This window comes from Gopherus flavomarginatus, chromosome 2 (assembly GCF_025201925.1).
Source record: "Gopherus flavomarginatus isolate rGopFla2 chromosome 2, rGopFla2.mat.asm, whole genome shotgun sequence".
Lineage (NCBI taxonomy): Eukaryota > Metazoa > Chordata > Testudines > Testudinidae > Gopherus > Gopherus flavomarginatus.
This window is the reverse complement of record NC_066618.1, coordinates 13,451,684-13,473,135: the sequence shown is the minus strand read 5'-3', so window position 1 is coordinate 13,473,135 and position 21,452 is coordinate 13,451,684. Positions and strand designations below refer to the sequence as shown.

Here is a 21,452-nt window from a genome sequence, read left to right as displayed (position 1 = left end):
ATCAGCGACCATGCCTCCACGCCCCAAACGAGCCCCAGCATGGAACAGTTCCGAGCTGCAGGACCTCATCAGTGTTTGGGGTGAGGAAGCTGTGCAATCACAGCTGCGCTCCAGCCGGAGAAATTATGATACCTATGGGCAGATATCAAAGTCCTTGCTGCTAAGGGGCCATGAACGGGACGCATTGCAGTGCAGGGTAAAAATAAAGGAGCTGCGCAGTGCCTACTGCAAAGCCCATGAGGGAAATCGCCGCTCAGGAGCTGCCCCCACGACCTGTCGTTTTTACAAGGAGCTGGATGCCATACTTGGGTGTGACCCCACTGCCAATCCGAGAAGCACGATAGAGAGTTCAGAGCAGGGAGAAGTGGGGGAGGATGTAGAGGAAGCCGACAGTGAGGCTACTGGGGTGGAGGGAGACACCCCGGAGTCCCAGGAGGCATGCAGCCAGGAACTCTTCTCAAGCCAGGAGGAGGCTAGCCAGTCGAAGCAGCTGGAAGTTGCTAGTGAGGAAGAAGCTGCGGAGTGTGCTCGGGGTAAGCAGATTTTATGTTTTGGGAGAGGAGGGTTTGGGTTATGGCTGTCTGCATGCATGCCTAAATGTGGAATAGCCCATTGATTTGCTCTATCACGTCTCTGTAATCGGCATCGGTAATCTCTTGAAAACTTGTAGCCAGAGTGTGGGCAATGTGCTTGCGCAAGTTTATAGGGAGAGCCACCGTGGTCCTTGTCCCCGTCAGGCTAACTCGTCCGAGCCACTGTGCAGCGAGGGGTGGGGGGACCATTGCTGCACACAGGCAAGCTGCATAGGGGCCAGGGCGGAATCCACATTGCTGTAGAAGACCCTCCTTCTCTTCCCAGGTAACACGCAGCAGTGATATATCTGGCAGTAGGAAACCCTGTTGAGAATTTAGGGATACTGCTCAGTGCAGGGTGCCAGGTTCGCGGTCCCCCCCTCCCCCCCGTGCAGGTCGGCAGCTTCCCGCTCCCCCCCCCCCTTGCAGGTCGGCAGCTTCGCGGTCTGCCCCCCCTGCAGGTCGGCAGCTTCGCGGTCCCCCCCTTGCAGGTCGCCAGCTTCGCGGTCCCCCCCTTGCAGGTCGCCAGCTTCGCGGTTCCCCCACCTTGCAGGTCGCCAGCTTCCTGTTCCCTCTTGTCCACTGTGCAGGCCCCCAGCTCCCTCCTCTACCCAGTGCAGAGAAACCCCAGTGAGCCATCAGGCAGTTCCCCCTCCCAGGTGAAGTCGGGGCAGAAACACTCACCCCATTGCTCGCCATGCTTTTGCTTCCGTGGCCTCTCTGTGCTATGTTAGGTACGTGGGAATGATGCTACAAGTCTACAAACTCCTTCACTGTGTGATAATAAACAATGTAGCCTCTGTGTATTACATGTTTCTATGTTTTTTTAAGTGACCTTGAATAATGCAGCCGGATCACCGTCTGCCCGTCGCTTGCAGAACTTGAGGAAAAATCCGCGAAAATCAAAAGAAGAATTGATCAAAGCAGTTATGAATCACTACGCCAGAGAAAGTAGGAAGACGCAGGAATGGAGAGAGAAAATGCATGAGTGGAGGCAAACACAAAGCAGGAGAAAGGAATTGGCTACCAGAAAAACCTCGAAGCAGCTGATAAGCCTCCTGGCTCGCCAAACTGACTCTTTCCAGTCTCTCGTAGCCATGCAGGCAGATCTGTACCATGGTAACCCATACCCCTCCGAAAGCTCTCTTTCTTGTTCCCCAGTATTTGCACAAAACACCCTTCTCCAGCAGCCTGTTTCTTACTACCCCCAGCTGCCCCCAACACCTGTACAATCACCTACCAGCCCTGATAACTACAATCCTTACCCTGTGCGCTCCACCCCCATGATGCTGCAGCATATTAATCCTGAAGTGCAGCAGACATTGAACAGCAATCCAAACAGGACATATTCAAACCTCTGAATGTACAGTCCACCACCCTACCCCCCTGCCCTTTTATGTACTGTATTTTGAATAAAGGATTTCATGGCTTTTACAATAGTTTTTATTATTGCAGAAAGTGGTAAATACTGTACCCCAAGGGAAAAACGATCACATCAAAGGCACCAAACATTACTGTTGGCTCTCAACATCAAATTGCTCCCTTAAGGCATCCTTAATCCTTGAAGCCCTTTGCTGGGCCTCTCTAGTAGCCCTGCTCTCTGGCTGTGCAAATTTAGCCTCTAGGCGTCGAACCTCGGAGGTCCATTCCTCACTGAATCTTTCACTCTTCCCTTCACAAATATTATGGAGAGTACAGCACGCGGATACAACAGCGGAGATGCTGCTTTCCCCCAAATCTAGCTTCCCATAAAGACAACGCCAGCGGGCTTTCAAATGGCCAAAAGCACACTCCACAGTCATTCTGCACCGGCTCAGCCTGTAGTTGAACCGGTCCTTGTTCCTGTCAAGCTTCCCTGTATATGGTTTCATGAGCCATGGCATTAAGGGGTAAGCGGGGTCTCCAAGGATCACAGTGGGCATTTCGATGTCCCCTACTGTGATCTTGCGGTCTGGGAAAAAAGTCCCGGCCATCAGCTTCCTGAACAGGGCACTGTTCCGAAAGATGCGTGCATCATGCACCTTTCCAGGCCATCCTGAGTAAATGTCAGTGAAACGCCCACGGTGATCCACAAGCGCTTGGAGAACCACGAAGAAATACCCCTTGCGATTAATGTACTCTGATGCCAGGTGGGGTGGTGCCAGAATAGGAATATGCGTCCCATCTATTGCCCCTCCACAGTTAGGGAAACCCATTCGTGCAAAGCCATCCACAATGTCCTGCACGTTCCCCAGAGTCACAGTTCTTCTTAGCAGGGTGCGATTAATGGCTGTGCAAACTTGCATCAGCACTATTCCAACGGTGGACTTTCCCACTACAAACTGGTTCGCCACCGATCGGTAGCTGTCTGGAATTGCCAGCTTCCAGATTGCAATAGCCACCCGCTTCTCCACTGGCAGGGCAGCTCTCAATCTCATGTCCCTGCGCCGCAGGGAAGGGGCGAGCTCAGCACAGTCCCATGAAAGTAGCTTTTCTCATCCAAAAGTTCTGCAGCCACTGCTCGCCATCCCAGACTTGCAGGACGATGTGATCCCACCACTCAGTGCTCGTTTCCCGAGCCCAAAGGCGCCGTTCCACGGTGCTGAGCACGTCTGTTACTGCCACAAGCAATTTACTGTCTTGAGCGTCAGACGAATCAATATCATCGTCTGACTCCTCACTGTCACTTTGAAGCTGAAGGAATAGCTCCACTGCCATGCGTGATGTGCTGGCAACATTCATCAGCAAGGTCCTCAGCAGCTCGGGCTCCATTTGTAACAGAAATTGCGCTGCAGACTCACAATGCCACCAAACTGCTCGGAATGTGTAGCAAAGCACCAAGGGGCGTTGGAACAGGAAGCAGAAAGACCCGCACCCTTCCGTCCCCTTCCCACAAGCCACAGCGCCAAAAATGGGACGAGGTGCTCTGTGGGATAGCTGCCCACAATGCAACACTCCCAACAACGCTAACTACCAGCGCGGCAGAACTGTAAGTGTAGCCATGGCCTTGGGAAACTCTGTGTTAGGTGCTACACAAACACAGAACAGACCCTTCCCCAAAGAATTAATAGCCCAAAACAGTGTTTCTCAACCTTTTTGTGCTGGCGACCCCCTTTGGACTTATTCAGATTTGAAAAAGTAGGTAGAGCCCTGGGCGGATGGAAAATTTATATCTGCAGATACAGATATCTGCAGTTATAAAGCAGATATCCACAGAGTTGCAAGGCTCTAGCGACAACAAGAGAGGCCAGCAAGCAGGCCATGAACCACAACAGTGAAAGCAGCAGCATGTCAGGCAGCTGCTTGAAGGAGCCAGCGCCCAGCCTGGGCAGCTCATCCAGCATGGCTGTTCCACCCCCAGCCCTACACACTAGAACGGGCACCAGCCTCACTGGTTCCTGGTCATGCTAGCGTGTGCAAGCGGCTTACACGCTCACGGATAGGAGTCTTGCTCTTTGTCACTAAAGCTCTGCAACTCCGCAAATATTGCTTTATACCCATGCGGAGTTCTAACAGTAAGGGGACGAAGCCACCCGGTGCCGGGGCTGAAGCCCCTGGGAGCTGATAGACTAATCCTGAGCCCCACCACCAAAGGCTGACAGACCAAGCCCACAGCCCCCCTTAAACTTGTCCCACAATCCCCCTGGAGACTGAGAAACAATGGTCTAAAAAATGGGGTTGCGGTTGGGATAGTAAAGTATTACTACATATGGTATTACAGGAAGCAGAGGGTAACAAGGTGACTCTCAGTCCTGGGCACCCCGTGAACGATCACAATGCCAGGAGAGATCCCAACCTCTTTTTGGTTATCAGAGACACCATCGTGTTTTTTGTAAGAGTAGATATTAACCCCCTTATCTTGGCCATATTTCCACTTTGGGTGATTTAAATTCAGCCTCCTTATATTCCTCATGCGATTTTAACTGGATAAATTGTTCCCTGAACTAAACTGTTCAACAGAATTGCTTCTTTTAAATAGCTGTCACATTTCATTTGGGATATGACTGCATTTTAATGTTAACATTTTTTAAATAAAGTGACAGCTTGCTTTAGCAAAGTTAAGCAACAGATGCACAGTTTGTGTTGGATGAAAGCTTCTTCATAAATGAAATTAATCTTGGATTTTTTTCTAGCTCCCTCTTTAAAGAAAACTAAGCTCATTTAATATTTAGAGATGTTTTCTACAAATCTGTCTTCTAACTCACCAGCGCTGCTTACTCTCACACTTCAACAATAGACAAACTAATGGCATTTCTATTCATTATTAAAAATGAAAACTAAGAAAATTCTAACTACTATCCCATTGAGAAAATTGGCTCAATTTTTACTTTTGGACAGAGATAGTAATTGAGCTGTTTGGTCCCTCTGTAGTTTGGAAATTCAAATTGAAGATAAATCACAACACATGCTCTTACATGATTTATCTTCCACTATAAAATGAATGTATCAGTGTTCAACAGCACACTGCATGTTCACACTCACTAGTTAATCACAACACTTCGGTAATTACTTTTGCATTCTTTAAGTGGGCTAATATACTTTAAAAACAAACCTAGAGTCATGTATAACATGACACAGATCCAGACTAACACAGCTACCCCTCTGATACATGTATAACATGATGATACTCCTAACATATAATCCTATTTCTTTAATCCTTGTCCTGCCTCTTCCCTTGTCTTGTTTGTATTCTTATTGCCCTCACCTGCCCCGTGCAGTGTCTAGCGTACTTTTGAGCTCTTAGACAAACAATGCTTCTAAGCTACACGGACTCATTTCTTGTGCTATTCAGACTCTTGGAAATGAGCATTTTTAAAACAAATGAAGGGCTATAGTAAAGCTGGATGTTACACAGGAGAAGGGTCTGTGGGAATAATGCCAAACAGCTTTTCTACATCTTGCTTGGAAACATGTCAAGTGAGGCTTAATGGTGGGATGGATTTCAGATTTTACCTTTCCACCTGGATTACTCTCTTCTCCTGGCACTATCAGCATTTGATGACAGTGGAGGAGCTCCTCTTACACAGTATTCTCTGCAACCGACTGGTCTGCAAACAAGACCTTTGTACTTTCTTTGGAAGAGAGGCTCTGGTAGTACGTTACAAATTGGACAAAGTCAGTCTTGGATATTTGAAAATGATTATTGCCAGACACGGTTGCTACCGTCTGGCATTGGTTAGGCTAGTGGCAAGATGAGAATTTTGCTTTGATGTTGTACCGTTAATGTCGTTATTATTATTAGGTGCTCCTCGGAGATCTCCCATCCAAGTATTCACCCAGCCTGACCCTGATTAACTTGTGAGATCTGAATGGATCACAGTATAAGGAATAACATGTTCAGTTTTCAAAGAATCTTTAGCTAGTCCAAACATTTGAAATGGAGATTATAAATTAAAGTGTCAATTCTCTCTCACTCAATAGGAAAAAACAAATAAGCCATGTTCAAAACACAACAGGGACCAGTGCTAAATCAGGGTATCGTGATTTCAGAGACAAAATATGGGAACAAAAAGTTTTTAATTTTTTCTGAAACAAGGTTTGGAATATCAGCCTCCTTTAAAATTAGCCTTATAATTTAAAATATAGAGAGACTGTATTTTATATCTGAGAGTGTCCTAGATCAAGATTTTCAGAATTATCTATCTGATATGGTAAGATCATCTCTGGGTGAGTAGCAACAGTCTGAGCACAAAGAGAAAGCTAGTCAAATTTATAACTGGAAAGCTAACAAATAAAAATAGAATAACTGTAACCACCAAGCATATTAGAAAAAAATTGCAAGGTTGCGAAAAACACATAATTTTGCAGAGACTTAAGGAAATTTCTACACAGATCATAAAAAGGGATGTAATGAACCAGAAGATGGAAATGAGAAAGATGAATGCTTTAAAGGGTCAAATGTTTAAACGACACCCCAAGAGAAAATAACTTTAGTACAAGAGTATTTGAAGAAGTCTCCAAAAGCTCATTCTTTGGCTCTCCTTAGTTAAACCTGAGAAACATTAAAAACCATGTGCTGCTACGAAAGGGAAGAATTACATTCAGAAAAAACATCTTTGAAATGGTAGCGTTCGGAATGATGAGCATAAATATCATTGAAGATTTAAGATCTACAAAGGATTTAACACCAAGTTTTACACCTGTTTTTTTAAACACAATATAATACTGTAAAATCCGTAGCTACTTTGGACTTCCCGGATGTCACTTGATTGCACACTGGGGCCATGCAACTCCATGGCAGTTGCTGGGATAGAGCTGTTCCACCTGTCCAATCGCAAGTCCCAGTTACTTGAGCTCAGGGAGAATGTTGGCTGTGTAAGACCTATGATGCAGTTGAGCAGTGCTGATTCTGTCACGTAGGAGGCAGTGATATCCATATTAATCAGTTCATTACAGTACTTAAGATAATGTTACGAAAACAATCTCTGGTAGTTTAAACCACTCGAGTTTTAAATTAGCCACATGAATATCCTGATTCTCTGTTATTCCACTGGACTGGGACCCAAGAGATCTGTAAATTCCCAGCTCTACTACAGACTTGTGTGCAACTTTGGGAAAAAGTCACAAGCCCTGTGCCTCAGGATACCCTCTGTAAAATAGGGATAATACTACTTCTCCCATCTTGTCTCTCTCATGTCTGGTTAGACTGTAAACTCTCCGGGACAGCGTTTGTCTTACTGTGTATGTGTAACACTTCACACAATGTGGCCCTGAAGTCAGCTGGAGCATCTAGGCACTACTGTGATACAAATAATACAATTGTTGCAGAATCCAGTGGCTCACCCTGAGCTGTGAAATTGCTGCTCTGCCTTCCTCACTTTCTTCATCTAGTTCGTCATCACTCCACTCCCAGCCACCATCTTCAGTCTTATGAAGACGCCCACTGGAACCCGGGACCCTTCGGACCTGTTCAGCAGACACACAGAATCAAACGGTGTATGAAGCAGATAATTCTGTCTTTTTTAGGAAAAATGTGTCCAAGTATCATCTAAGCTGTAATCCTGGATTCTAACAGGAACGGATAAGGGATCAGTGAATTTATATCTAGAAGACATTAGAATATCACAGTGCTAACTAAGAATTAGTCCAAAAATTTTTGAGCATGGTGAAGCATAAAAACCAGCAGAACTGTGACATCCATGTTAAACAAGGGTGGTCACTGCCCATTGCATCTTGGTACCTTTTTAGCTCTTTCAGTGATTGTTGGTGCTCTCTGCAACATCTTTTCTTGTAGAAATTCTTTATTCTGGAAAAGAAAAAGTTTTTAAGTGTCTACTTCACTCTTCTACTGTTAAAAGTCATTTTATGGCTCAGAGTGACAAAGAGTCCATAGCTGCATGTGACGAAGTGAGTATTCACCCACGAAAGCTTATGCTCCAATACGTCTGTTAATCTATAAGGTGCCAAAGGACTCTGTCGCTTTTTACAGATCCTGACTAACCCGGCTATCCCTCTGATACTTTATGGGTCAAGCATTTTTTGGCCATAAACCCCAGTTACAATCTAATTTTAATAAAACTAGGAAACTTGTGTTGTTTGGGAGTCAACATCGTTCTTTCTAAGAACATCTGCGAGATGTAACAAGAAGCAATTCCCTGGGACTGCAGTCAGAATTTCTCTAATATGCATGCTAATCCTATATACCTTTTCATCTGTGACAGATTTACCACTGCAAAATGATATAGGATTAGCAAGTGAGAAGTGGTATACATGAAACTTTGGTTTTCCTTAAAATGCAACTGAATCACTGCAAAATATTTAGCCCCTGATAAGAAATTGACCAAATTAAAAAAAATTGGACAAGAAATAAGAAAAACGAAAAACTGGCAATTGTAGAGCCTTTTATGAGGCCATCTTATTATGCATGTCATATACTGTCTTGCTAGAATGCTAATACTATTTAACTCAATTCCCTTTTCCCTTTGCTCTCTTAAACTGGTCCCTTCCTCGCTGTCAGTGGCAAGTCATCTCAGATGCCAGCAAAAGGGGTCAGGAATAGTGCAACCCAATACATGGAAAATACGATCCATCGCTGGGGCCAGGGAGAGTTACAGAACACAGCACGTGTGTTTTCCAGGAGGCCCAGTATGTTGCATACACTGGAATAAAACTCTACATGTATAAGCAGTATCCCTTTGCATTAAAAGTCCTCTTATACCCTTGTCTATTTCACAGACAGGGTACAGAAGAGTCAGACCAATGGTCCATCTACCCCAGTATCCTGTCTTCTAACAGTGGCCAGTGCTGGATGTTTCAGAAGGAATGAACAGAACAGGGCAATTATCGAGTGATCTATCCCCTGTTGTCCAGTACCAGTTTCTGTCAGTCAGATGTTTATGGACACCCAGAGTATGGGGTTTTGTCCCTGACCATCTTGGCTAATAGCTATTGATGGATCTATCCCCCATGAATTTATTTAATTCATTTTTTAACCCAGTTATACTTTCGGACTTCACATGTCCTGGCAAAAAGTTCTACAGGTTGAGTGTGCCTTGTGTGAAAAAGTACTTCCTTACATTTGTTTAAACCTGCTGCATATTCATTTCATTGGTGGATGCCAAGTTCTTGTATTATTAGGCTGTCTATTCCACAATAGGTATGCGTGCTCACCAAGTGCACCACTGCCAGAAGTTTTTCCCCTACCCGTAGGTACTGCTCCCTGCTGCTCCCACCTGCTGCGCACTCCCCGCACCTTCAGTTCCTTCTTGCCAGACAACTCCGACAGAGGGGAAGGAGGGCGGATATGGAATAGACATGAGCAACACATCTTGAAGAACACCAGTTACAGAAAAGGTAACTGTCTTTTCTCTCTTGTTCTAGGCCTTAGGTCAAGGGTTGAGGGTGGGTGCGGAGAGAGGATATGGGGAGAAGTCCATATCTGGATGGAAATGAGGAAACCGTTTTCTGGCTGGTTATTTTTAAGATGTAGATGAGGTCTCAGATTTGGTAACCGTCTTTTCTTCTTTTTAAGAAGTCTCTATGAAACAGGTTTCTTTAACAGAATACATGATTTGATAGCATACAAAGGTTTTATTTCATTAATTTGCAACAAGCAGCCTAACTCAGAGTAGCAATGGTTGTAAATAAAACAGCCATCCCAAACTCACAGTAAAGCCTTATACCGCCCCACATATTTCATTATACATAATGTTTCCCTTCCACACAATTTTGGAATGATAAATTGAGTTAGAAAGTTTTATCATACCTTTGCTTTTGTGAAAAATTTGTGTCTCAGTAACTCTGCTGCTGTTGGTCTATTAACAAAGGAGGGAGAAAAATAGTTATAATTGTTAGTTTGAAATTTAACATTCTTCCAAGGTGCTTGCTTCCTTCACCACAATCTGCCTACAACAAAAAACTTTGCCATCTGTTTACCCACAACCTGAGACCCCGAGTCAGCTGACCCGGGCTAGCCGTGGGTGTCTAGTTGCTGTGCAGACATATCCAATAAGAACAGGAAAAGCAATGGCTCTTTTCCAGATGTATGCACTTCAGTTCCTGCCTCTGCTTTAAGGCAGACAGTTACTGAATACGAACTCTGCATTAGGTTAGTTATCTTTAGAAAGTGACATATATAGACATTACACATTTAGGAGGTGCACAGATACACCTTTGGTTATCTGCGGGCAACATTTGCCTGAAACTGGTTTGTGAGCTCTTCTAGATTGTTGCTGCCTTTGTTTTACTCATCTGTACATTTTCTAGCACAACGGGACGCTAACTGGGGCTTCACGCCCATATCATAGAAGGAAGAAAGAAAGAAAGAAAGAAAGAAATAGTAATAAATTGAGAATTGCAAGTCCATTTGCTTTTTCCCCACCTCATCACACCCTTAACACTGAATAGACGACCGTCTACTTGCAGGGAGAGGATGATTTAAACTGCTGTATCAGGATATTTTAAAAGGATTTGCACGGATGAGAGAAAGCGTTATGGGAAATTTGCCAATGTTTTATGTAGTTGCCCTTAATAAACAGTTCTTATAACCAAATGAGTCAAGATTGCACTAAGAGCCTTCTTATACTTGAACATTTAAAAACAATGTACAGATGCTCCCCGGGTTACATAAGACCCGACTTGCACAAATTCGCACTTACGGAAAAAGTTCCATAAGCCAGAAATAGGATTTTCAAGTTGCGGAAATTTTTGCGTAACGTACGGGTATATGTTTCCGACTTACGCAAAATCCGAGTTACGCAAGGTTTTCCGGAATGGAACGATTGTGTAAGTCAGGGGGTGTCTGTATATTTTAAAAGCTCCACAGGTAAATACACAGTTCACAATCTATAATTTCTGATGTGCAAAAAACACAGTGAAGCTTGAACCAGAAGTGAGACAAAAATCGCAATTAACTCTCTTAGAGTACAACATTGAGCAGTGAGCTAGTCAGAACTGGTTAATCAGAATGGACGTTGTGTGTCTTGCCAGTCGTACACAGTATTGAACCTTTATCCCTATTTTTAAAAAATGACGAACGCCAGGAGAACTTATTGTCAGACAGCAAGTCCTCTGCAATCGTCTTGGAGAGCTAACTAGGACAACTTTTATTTTAAAATGTTGGTGGTAGTTTTACCTTTTTTCAGGGTCTTTCTGTAGGCATGATGAAATCATTTTCCTAAATGATTTCCCATACTTCTTCAACATTTCTTTATCTTGCACACCAGTCTCTAAAGAAGGTGGATCATTCTGTAGTGTCAGCATCAAAACCTGAAAGAATTAAATTCACTGGAAACATCTAGGAAGACCAAAAATTCTTAGAAGTGTGGTATAGGGAACCCCACACATACAGCAGCCTGATGCATTCTGGAGATGCACATCTTGAACATGTTAGGGGTGGAGATACAGGCTTCAAATTCAAAGTAAGGTCAGAGCAAGTTCTCAGGTCAGTCATGCCAGCATGATGAAGCCTCAAAGGGAAGAAAAGGGCACAGCATTTCTGCCAAGCCTGCTCTTCTATAAGCACTGGTCATATGAGATCTTAGATTCAAATGCTCAGTTCAGATTTCACTGCAGGTATTTTATTGTGAGCGAGGGAGTTAGAAAGAAGCATGGCTAATTATGAATGTAAAAACAAAGGATAATTTTCTCTCCCTCACACACATACACACACGCCTCAAGTGGATGATTTCTTCTATTCCACTCAACAAAAACATTCTGAAGAAAAAAAGAAAATTCTTGCCTCTGTCTTACTCTGTCGCCTAGACACAGGTTTCACCAATTTTAGAAGAGGAACCAGCCTGCAGCATATTTAAAGGTTTCCACTGTTCTAAAAATGCAGTGGTCCATCAATTCATGCAGATTATACAATCAAATGTAAATGGCAGTTAATATTCCCAAGTCACAAATATGAAAACATAATTACAACTTAAGTGACCTTTATATTCCAGGATCTGAATGTGTGGAGTTTGAGTATAGTAATCGCAGAACTGAGTGCAGGCCACAAAACCTACTGTAAAATGTTTTTAAAATTCCATCATCAAATAAGAAAGTATTATTGAAAAAAATCTGCTAAATCAGTGAATATTTGACTGTTGCTTTGCAGACCAGGGGCATTGTTAACATGAACACTGCATTTGAAACCAACTCGGGTTGTTAAAAGGCATTGTCTGCAAAGGACAGTTGCATCAGTTTAACTTATTTTAGTTAAATTCGTGCAATCTCCTGGATAGACTCTTATTTCAGTTTAAGATAAGCTTATTTCAGGTTAGCATTAGGCAATAAGAAATGTGCTTAAATTAAACCAAAATTTGATACTCAAACTGAAATTAGAGGCCACAAAAGGCTTTGCACATGTTTAACTGAACAGGTTTAAAAACCGATTTAAATTAAACTGGTGCAATTTCTGTGCATAGACAAGGCATAAGGCAGGCCTCTTTTCAGACTATTTGTCAAACCCATTAAATGTTTCAGTTTTGAATAAAATATAATTGTTTTCCAGAAAACATGTTTGTTCCATTGAGGCTAGCTGGTGAAAACTTGCCTTTAATTCCTTAGTGATAATCAGGGTACGTGGTTGCAATTTTGTGCAAGAATTTGAATAATATGCAACAGCAACACAATTCTAAAACCCCTATTTAAAAATCTGGAGAACACGAAACAAGTATTTGAAGAGAAAGGAGAAGTCTTCTGCCCAGCAAATATCTGACAAAACAATTACCATATTAGTCTAGAATATGTCTGCATAGCATTTAAGTCTCCAGGTCTCTTAACCCATAACGCTGTGTAGCAAGCAACAGCTAGTACAGTCACAACACAGCAGACCAGTAATGACCGAAACTTTTTTTTTCAGTCCATGTGCTCAGTTACTCATTTCTAGTAAACGAGTATGTCTGAATATAAGGGCATCTGAACACGTAGAAACAGGTTCTTATTTTCTGAATGCTGAAGTCTTAAAATCCATTGCATCCTATCCAGCCAACTGCATCACTACAACAGGAGGTTATTTTTTTAAAAATAAAGGTTTTAATACTTAAATTTAAGCGAGGGGTAGAAAGATTTGATGTCTATTATAACAAAAGTTAAAGGTTTTTTATGTGGCTTAAGCAAGGTTTGTTTTATTCTTTTAATGGTAAAAATTGTGTCTGAATTTTGTTTTTAGATAGATGCTACGAGTCAGTTATGGAGGTCACAGATTCTGTGATTTTATGAGACCTCTGTAATTTCCTCAAAATTGCACTAATTCAGCCCTAGCGAGTGGGGCTCAGACTTCAGAGCAAGCCCGAGCCCTGCTGCGCAGGTCTGAAACCCGAGGCTAACCCCTACTGCTTGTAACTTATCTTTACGGAGCCTTCTGTGGAGTAGGGCCCCAGCCAACTGCCCTGCTTGCTACCCCCTAACACTGGTCCTTTGTACATTTCCGCGATTTTATTGTTTATTGCCTGTGTCCTGTGACTTTTAATAAAAATACACATGCCAAAATGTTATTTTTATTTATTTATTTTATTTATTTAAAGTAGCAGCATGGGGGAAATCTGTCTCTCTTGCAGGATCTAAAGTTTTTGCAGGTGGGAGCAGTATAAAAATGGTATTCAAAAAATATCCTGCACAGGGCTCTAGTTTAGAGCAACAACCCTCCCCAGGCTTAAGTGATGTGCCTTTAAAATGGAAACATCTGAACTAAACCAACAAAAATACCATATTACACATAAATCCTAGCTCAGTTCCCATAGTTATAACTCCCCCAAATAGATATCAGACAGTTAGGAGCTGACAAAAAACGTGGTGAAATGTACTCTCTCTCTGACAGAATGAACCCAATTACCTTTCGGGAATACCCAAGGCTGAGACCCTCCATTCATTTTACACAGACTACTCAACAGCCACCAGACAGCAACTTTCAGTCTCCAGCTGGGCTAACATTCAACCCAGGAGAAGAATGTACAGCCTCTTACCTCTATTACTGATCCAATGAAGTATCCAAGCCCCCCATTAAAAACTCAGCTGGGACAACTGGTTCCAGATTTTATGAGTAGGTGGATAGAAGGAACACTGAGGTAGGAGAGGACTGATTATCTCCTTAACCAGGAGTCACTGGGTGTCCTATTAGATGCCTTTGAACCATTCGTTTTTCTACAACTCTAAGAGAAAAGACTGCTATGCTGTTTTTAAAGGATCCAGGTGAGGCGTCTAGTACTACTCATGAGTATCTGTGCAGGGAAGGGCATAGATTTGAACAGTACTATTCTCTATTTTAAGCAAATAAACACAAAAAAGGAATGCAATTTTTAAAAGGACTTCCCCATAGAGATTATAAAATGCAATTCCGTGCTGGTGGTATTTTACGAATACAATCACACGGGAGAGGCAGCTTTTCAACGACAGAAAAATTGGACTGACCACATTCTTTCAAATAACCTCAAGAAATACTGTTTAATACTGTTTTTTGTCACAAGTATTTGAAGATTAGTGCTCACCTTCATTGGTGGGTATTTGTGATAAGGAGCTGCCCCTGTAGCCAGCTCTATAGCAGTGATTCCAAAACTCCAGATGTCTGCCTTGAAGTCATAACCTCTGACCTGAAAAGCAACAAGATATTACTCTACATATTTTTCATTATCCCAACTACACCTCTGCCTACAGGCTTTGAATGGAGCTTGTCAAATGTTTGCATCATTTCTTTACCCTCAAGGACTCTGAAAGGCACATATCTCCCATTAACCTTCACTGGCATTGCAATTATACCCAGGAAAGAACATGCCTTTCTTTACCTTTCAGTTTCTTCCTGCCTGCAAATCAGAAAATCTTAGGTAGAACAGTCATACCTGAGGAAGACCATATTAGTAGCTTGTAAAAGAGTTTTCATACGCCACACTACAAGTACAAAGGTTACATCAAGATGGCTACTAGGCATTGGGTTCAACCAGGCTTTGGCTTCCATACTAATATGGAAAGTCAGATTGCTTGGGTATGATTGAAATAGTCATAGTTAGGAGACTGATAGGCACAGCCCCACACACAGTCATGTGTCTAACCAGCTACTTTATTAAACTAACTGCAATCACGTCCAGTCCTGAAACAGGTTAGCACTCTACTCTTTGCACTGGGAAGTCCGTGACAGCCTGGAGTTGAGCCAGGCCACTGAGAAATTCCTCATTCCTGCTTATAGAAGCCATTGCTGATATTTAATATTTTGCTTTCCATTAGATTGTCTTTTGGTTTAATGGATCTTAGTAGTTTCCACATTAGATGGGCAGATTTGCTCACTAAAGCTATATAACATTTTTACCTCCACCACGCAAAGAAAAAAAGTATTTCATATGCCAATACGCCTTTTTCCTTATTAACATTACCTAGTGTTTTGGCATCTGAAATGGAAAGTTTACATTATCCACTGCAGGGAAGAGACACTGTGTACTAACTTTAATGAGAACTACAAACCACAAGTGTTTTGCCAAAATGAAATTGTTCACATTTCCTGCTCTCTAGACAAACGAGAGAAGACTGCAATAGTTGAATAAGTGCAAATTTAATAGCAGTATTGCACTAGATAAGTTAACAATTAATTTAGGAGAAGACACTAATTCTGACAAAGCCAAAAGTTTTGCACAAACTACCTTTAAGGAACAAGACTTTTGCTGCATTTTGAAAAACACGTGCAGATTTCAATTCATGGTTCATCTTATTCTATATTCATATGGTTAAATTAAATTTGATAAGTTCACTATACTTCATTTACCGTGTACTAGTTCCTTAAGTTCTGCAGGCAGAGAGCGTGTGTGTGTGTGTGTGTCTGTGTGAGGGGCGGGGGGACCTGCCTGGGATACTCCACTTGGATGGGATTTAAGTCATAGTAAAAGCATATTACTACCACCAGTTTCTATGTAAAATTGGCTTTACATGATTACATTAGTAGAGAAAAAAAATCTCTGTGAAGTTAAATAAAATTACATTGCATCACACTGTATGTGGCTCAATGATGCTGGAGAATAAATTTAAACTATAATCAAAGAGACAAAAACAACAGTGAAGCATAGTGTTAGTCTTGTAGTAGGTGCACAAATACATCAATATTTTTTTCAATAAAATGTTAACACCTAATTTATAGCTTCCAATTACAGTACAAAATCCTGCTTGTAAACTGAAGTCAGTGGGGAAGTTTTCAAATTCCTATATATTAGTTTAATATAGCTAATGGTTACTCAAAGGGAAAACAGCTCTTCACTTGAATTTTGATCCAGAATATACCAATAGCCTTCATTTGTTTATACTTTATGGATTTAGATCAATGAAATTTACCTCTTCAATGTCTGCCATAAATTGTTTTCAAGTCAAAATGTGCATAGCATTTAGAGGGATAAATGGTGGGATAGGGAATTTTATCCCAAAATTAAGAAATGGAATTGGGTCAAAAATTCTTTGATATCTACCTTTTCTATTTATCTATAACTCAAGATAAAATTGGCTCACAGTGACACCTGCTGGAAGGGAATGGGATGGTATAAACAGACTTCCAAAATACTTTCTTGTAATAATTCCACACTCACAGTCCTTACTAACTCCTATAGTCCCCAGAATATCTGTCTCAATAGAAAATACTAGACATATTTATAAATAAGTCTTTTCATTTTAGTTACATTTCCTTCCTGGTTAAAAATCTTTATAACCACTTTATCCTTTCAGCTTTCCCCTTTCTCAACCCCTTTCTTTGATTAGCTGGTTTTTCATTCATTTAATCCCCTCTCCTCCTTAATCCAGACATTCTGGACACAATCAAGCCTGGAGAAGTCCAGTAAGGCCCAGGCAACATCATAGAATCATAGGACAGGAAGAGACTTCAAGAGGTCATCTAGTCCAGTCCCCAGCACGCATGGAAGGACTAAGTATTATCTAGACCATCCCTGACAGGTGTTTGTCTGCCCTGCTGCTCTGTCCCTTGTGCCTCCAGTTACATGAGACAACAAGAGCAGACATCACTTCCATTCCCAGCTGATCAGCAGTTCAAGGAAGGAGCAAGAAGCCAACATCCTAGAGGCAGCCACTCCTTTTCAAGGGATACAAAGGCTAACCAGGATTTCAGTAGGGGTGGAAAATTCGTCAGGGTAATGAGTCATCCCTTGGGTCCCATCTCCCACCCCCTAGTTTTCGTCCACACCAGTTACTGACATTGACATTTGTTTTGCCTTGCTGGGAGTAGTCTGCACTGAATGTTCTTTTATCCCTCCCATCATCCCCAATATCCTTCACTTTAATGGAGCAAGTAGCTCCACTGAAACAAGCAGCAACCATTGTCTGAGTTTAAGAAACAATCCTAGATCTTGCATAGCCTTTTATCAGAGGCTAGTTGGGATGACAAAGGGTGCTAGAGAAAAACCTAACAGATAGAAGAAGGGCCTGAAATTGTGAATGCTCAAATCGGTCTGAAATTTTAAAGAAAGCAGCCTGTACTATATGGAGCAGTTCGAGTACTAAGATGTCCTCTGGGACCTTCAGAAAGCCACAGTGAGTGACATGAGAACCGAGCCACCACAGTGACCAAAGCTTTCATAAACAAACATCAATGACTTAGAAAATTGAACATGGCAAGTGAGCTAACAAGACACTACCAATTAAACAGTTACCTGTTCCATGACTTCTGGTGCCATCCAGCAGGGGGTGCCCACAAAGGTTTTTCTCACTTTATTTCTGGTAATATCACCACCAGTTGCTAAAAATGCACTAACACCAAAGTCTGAAATAGCAAAAAAATGCCTACAGTGAAGAATATATCCGGAACATGAAAAAAAAAAAGAAAAAAAAACAGCCCACAAGAAATCTCAGCTATGCAGCCGATGGTCACATAGGGAAGTTTCTGAAGGACTAAGAATGATCGACTAAGGCAAATTAGTCCTTTGACAATGTTCATAACCATGGATACTATTCAATTACATTCAAGAGGTGGGAAGTGCAGTATTCTAATTTTTGACAATGGTCTTTGAGCCAGGGAATGAATGAAGGACAACATACACCCTCAATGCACAGCAGATCTCCCACTAGTGTCCATGGGAAGTTCACACAGAAACCAAAGAGAAAATGGTTGTTATACAGTAAAACAATAAGAGTTCAGTTAAGTGAGTTATTGTCTCCTTTAGCAACATCCTGGACTTATGATCAAAGGCTTCTGCCTTCACTCTTCCTCTCCCCCACCCCCTAACCTCTTCTTTAGTTTCTCTTTTCTTCCAGTATCTGCATCAGTCTTCTCTTCTCTCTGCGGTAACTCCTCACCCACAGAGGTTTTACTCACCTCCTTCCCTAACCCATCAGCTAAAATGATTAGCAATAAATGTTGATGTTAATTTGAAAGCCTAGCAACAATGTAAGTATCCCAATAAGAGCACAGGGCAGGCAGGGAAATCACATCTATCTACCATCTCATTGATGGAGGTCATTCACTTCAGTCTCAAAGTCTCCAACATTCTAACATGAAGAAAGTGTCCCATCACTTTTATGTCTGATATAAATAGTTTTCCAACAATAAACAGTTGAAGCTGAGATTATGGAAAGTTATTTGTACTCAAGGGATGAATCCCACAGCATTTCAGGCTTCCAGAAATAATTCGCATCCCTCATTTAGGCCTGTCCCACTTTTGAGCCTTGGGCAAGTTAAGAGATACCACTCAGAGCCTTTATTTCATTCTGTTTGCAGCCTCAGGAAGACAACATGGCACTGATTAGTGCTCTGCTCATTAGGAAGACTCTGCACCAGAATGAGGGCGGGAGAGCTGGTGTTTAAATAAAGGATTAAAATTGGTAAAACGTGAAAAGTGTCACGTGGACCACAACTGTTTCATGCAGGTGGGATGCACAATACCTTTGTTTTCGATACTATGCTACCAAGAGAAGTATATTATGTCAACGACCTATAACTAGGTCACATATAGGGTGACCAGACAGCAAGTGTAAAAAATTGGGATGGGAGTGGGGGGTAACAGGAACCTATATAAGAAAAAGACCCCAAAATCAGGACTGTTCCTATAAAATCTGGATATCTGGTCACCCTAGTCAAACAACACTTTAATTGGGTACCTGAAGTTAACAAGCTATTGTCAATCAGTGACAAAGTGGTAATGTTACTGGAATCAAGAAGTGTAACTGTCTCTCACTGAAGAAGGAGGCTATGCAAAGACAATTTGGGACTGGATGTTGATATCTCTATTATATCAGTATTTTAAATAAGTCCTCCCCCGCCACCACAGTCCAACCTGGACTATAATTCCTTTGTCAAACTGAAACATGAGGAATATTTATTCAGGAGGCACCTCACAGTCTAATTTTAGTTCTAATTCTTAATTAAATCATGATTTTAAAGGAAGTTTAATCTGAGCTTGCAATCACAATGCTGATATTTTGTGCAACAGATACAGGTGCGGTACAGTGAGATTGTGGACAGTGACGCTGCCATGCAGGAACAAAGTGTGATACAAGCTCTCTGCTCAGAATGAGAGGAGCACTATATAAACAAATATGGCAACATGACAGTCACTGGTCCAAGAGGGAGCCAAGGAGAATTTTTTTTATGGGAGGCTCTAAGTGTATGGGCAGAGTAAAGGAAGAGAAAATAATCACACAAGTTGGGAAAGAAATCCTGGCAAGACTGTCCTGATTTGTGCCTAATATCTATGGAAAAATCAGATCAAAATTAACAAAAAATTCAACTGATGGTCCTTTCAGGTTGATTTTAAAAAACAATCTTCTCCGAGTCCTCATCCCTGCTCTCTTCCATTTATTCCGTAGTGCCCCAAAATGCCAATTTGCTACACAGACTGCAGTGCTGGATTGCTGAAGGGGCGGGTCTTGCTGAAGAATTTTGGCTGATGGCCCCGGATGTAACCTCTCTAGCTGGGAGCTGGTCGTCCCAGACACAATCTATTTTATTTTTATAATCTTTTTTATGTAGGCAAATTTATACATACAGAGACACTTCCTCCAAGCCCTATATAGACTTTGGATATCTGGTACCACACTTGTGTAAAGCTCCCTTTAGCCCAAAGGATCCCAAATTATTTGACAAACTGGTATACAAATGATGGGCCTGATCCTTGAAGCTCTGATTACACAAGATTCCAAGTAACTTCCGTGCGAGTGTGTGCAGGGCTTGGAGGATCAGAACCTAAACACAGGAATTATTTCACCCACCAATAATTTCGGATCGAACAAACAGCACACAGCAGCAAAAAAGACAGTTTAATGGAGGAAATGAAAGAGACTATACCCAATTGTAACTACAGGAAGATTTTTTCCAGGAAAAACACTGGCCATTTATATGATCTCACGCTTCAAGCCCTAAAACCACCACTGCCTGTTGAGGAGCCTAAAATGCTGTAGGATTCATCCCTTGAGTATAAACAACTTTCCATAATCTCAACTTCAAATTGTTTATCATTTCTTGCACTGACCTCTGAAGAATCTGGTACTGAATAAAGGTCTAGATGGACCATTACTTTGATCCTGTATAGCAGTCCCTGTGTTTCTACAGAATGACCAAAGGTGCAGTGTCAAAGTTTTCCTTTGAGGCCTCCTATCCAAGTATTGACTAGTTTCATTCCTGCTGAACTTGTAAGCTCTCATGAGGTTCCAAAACAAGGTTTGCTAAAATTAGCTGTATTTAGCTGAAGCCTCAGAATCTGTTTGGATAGAAATCATCCTAGTCTCAATTTGTGGTCTTACCAAAAGTCACTGACATTTGCCCCTCATAACACGTATTTTTATGAAACCTCTATTGTTTCTAAAAATAAGGGTAATTTAAATTCTAGCAACAGAAGGCAATTGAGGTAAATTTTTGAAGTACCACAGGCATGTATTTTAAATAATTAACTATCATCTTGCTTCAATGCAGGGTAAAGGAAATATCATTTCAGGTAAAAATGTTCCAGCATCAAAAATAAAAGTCCTTTAAACAGAGCATACATTTCAGACAAACGTAAGAATTTTCTAAATTCTATCTTGGAATTCTGGCAACAAATCCCTTGAGCTCTGCATTTGTCTTGAGGTCACCAGAAAGCCTTGGTGGAATTAAACTGTATTCCATTACATGGTTGATTTAGTCAATGGTTTTCCAATCAATTTACTGATTTCGAATTTGCTGAAACAGCCCACTCTAAGTGTGCACTATTGCTTTAAAAAAAACAGAGTGGCTGTTATCGCAAGAAATATTTGTAAAAAGCTGCTCACAAGTTTGAACTTCATTCTTACTGCTGAGGTGGAAATAAGGTAGCAGCAGTATTCTTATGTCAGTGTTGTTTCTGATTAAATGGGTTTTAGCCCACGAAAGCTTATGCCTAAATACATTTGTTAGTCTCTAAGGCACCACAAGTACTCCTCGTTCTTTTTGCGGATACAGACTAACACACTACCACTCTGAAGCTTACATGAAGCTCATTTCAGGTCTGGAAAACAGATTCAGTGTGTCACTGCGAAATACAAGGT

The 21,452-nt window shown here is 41.7% G+C and overlaps 1 protein-coding gene across 4 annotated transcripts in view; it reads right to left on the bottom strand.

Moving 5' to 3' along the window:
- OXSR1 (oxidative stress responsive kinase 1) overlaps nt 1-21,452 on the bottom strand; it is a 140,912-nt gene that overhangs the window by 16,212 nt on the left and 103,248 nt on the right. For all 4 annotated transcript variants that reach the window (XM_050941529.1, XM_050941531.1, XM_050941530.1 and 1 more), the window contains 6 exons: nt 17,609-17,718; nt 14,465-14,566; nt 11,125-11,258; nt 9,757-9,805; nt 7,732-7,797; nt 7,335-7,457 (listed from right to left, as the gene is read on the bottom strand). In XM_050941529.1, coding sequence (XP_050797486.1) covers nt 7,335-7,457; nt 7,732-7,797; nt 9,757-9,805; nt 11,125-11,258; nt 14,465-14,566; nt 17,609-17,718 — 584 coding nt within the window. The remainder of the gene's footprint in view (nt 1-7,334; nt 7,458-7,731; nt 7,798-9,756; nt 9,806-11,124; nt 11,259-14,464; nt 14,567-17,608; nt 17,719-21,452) is intronic.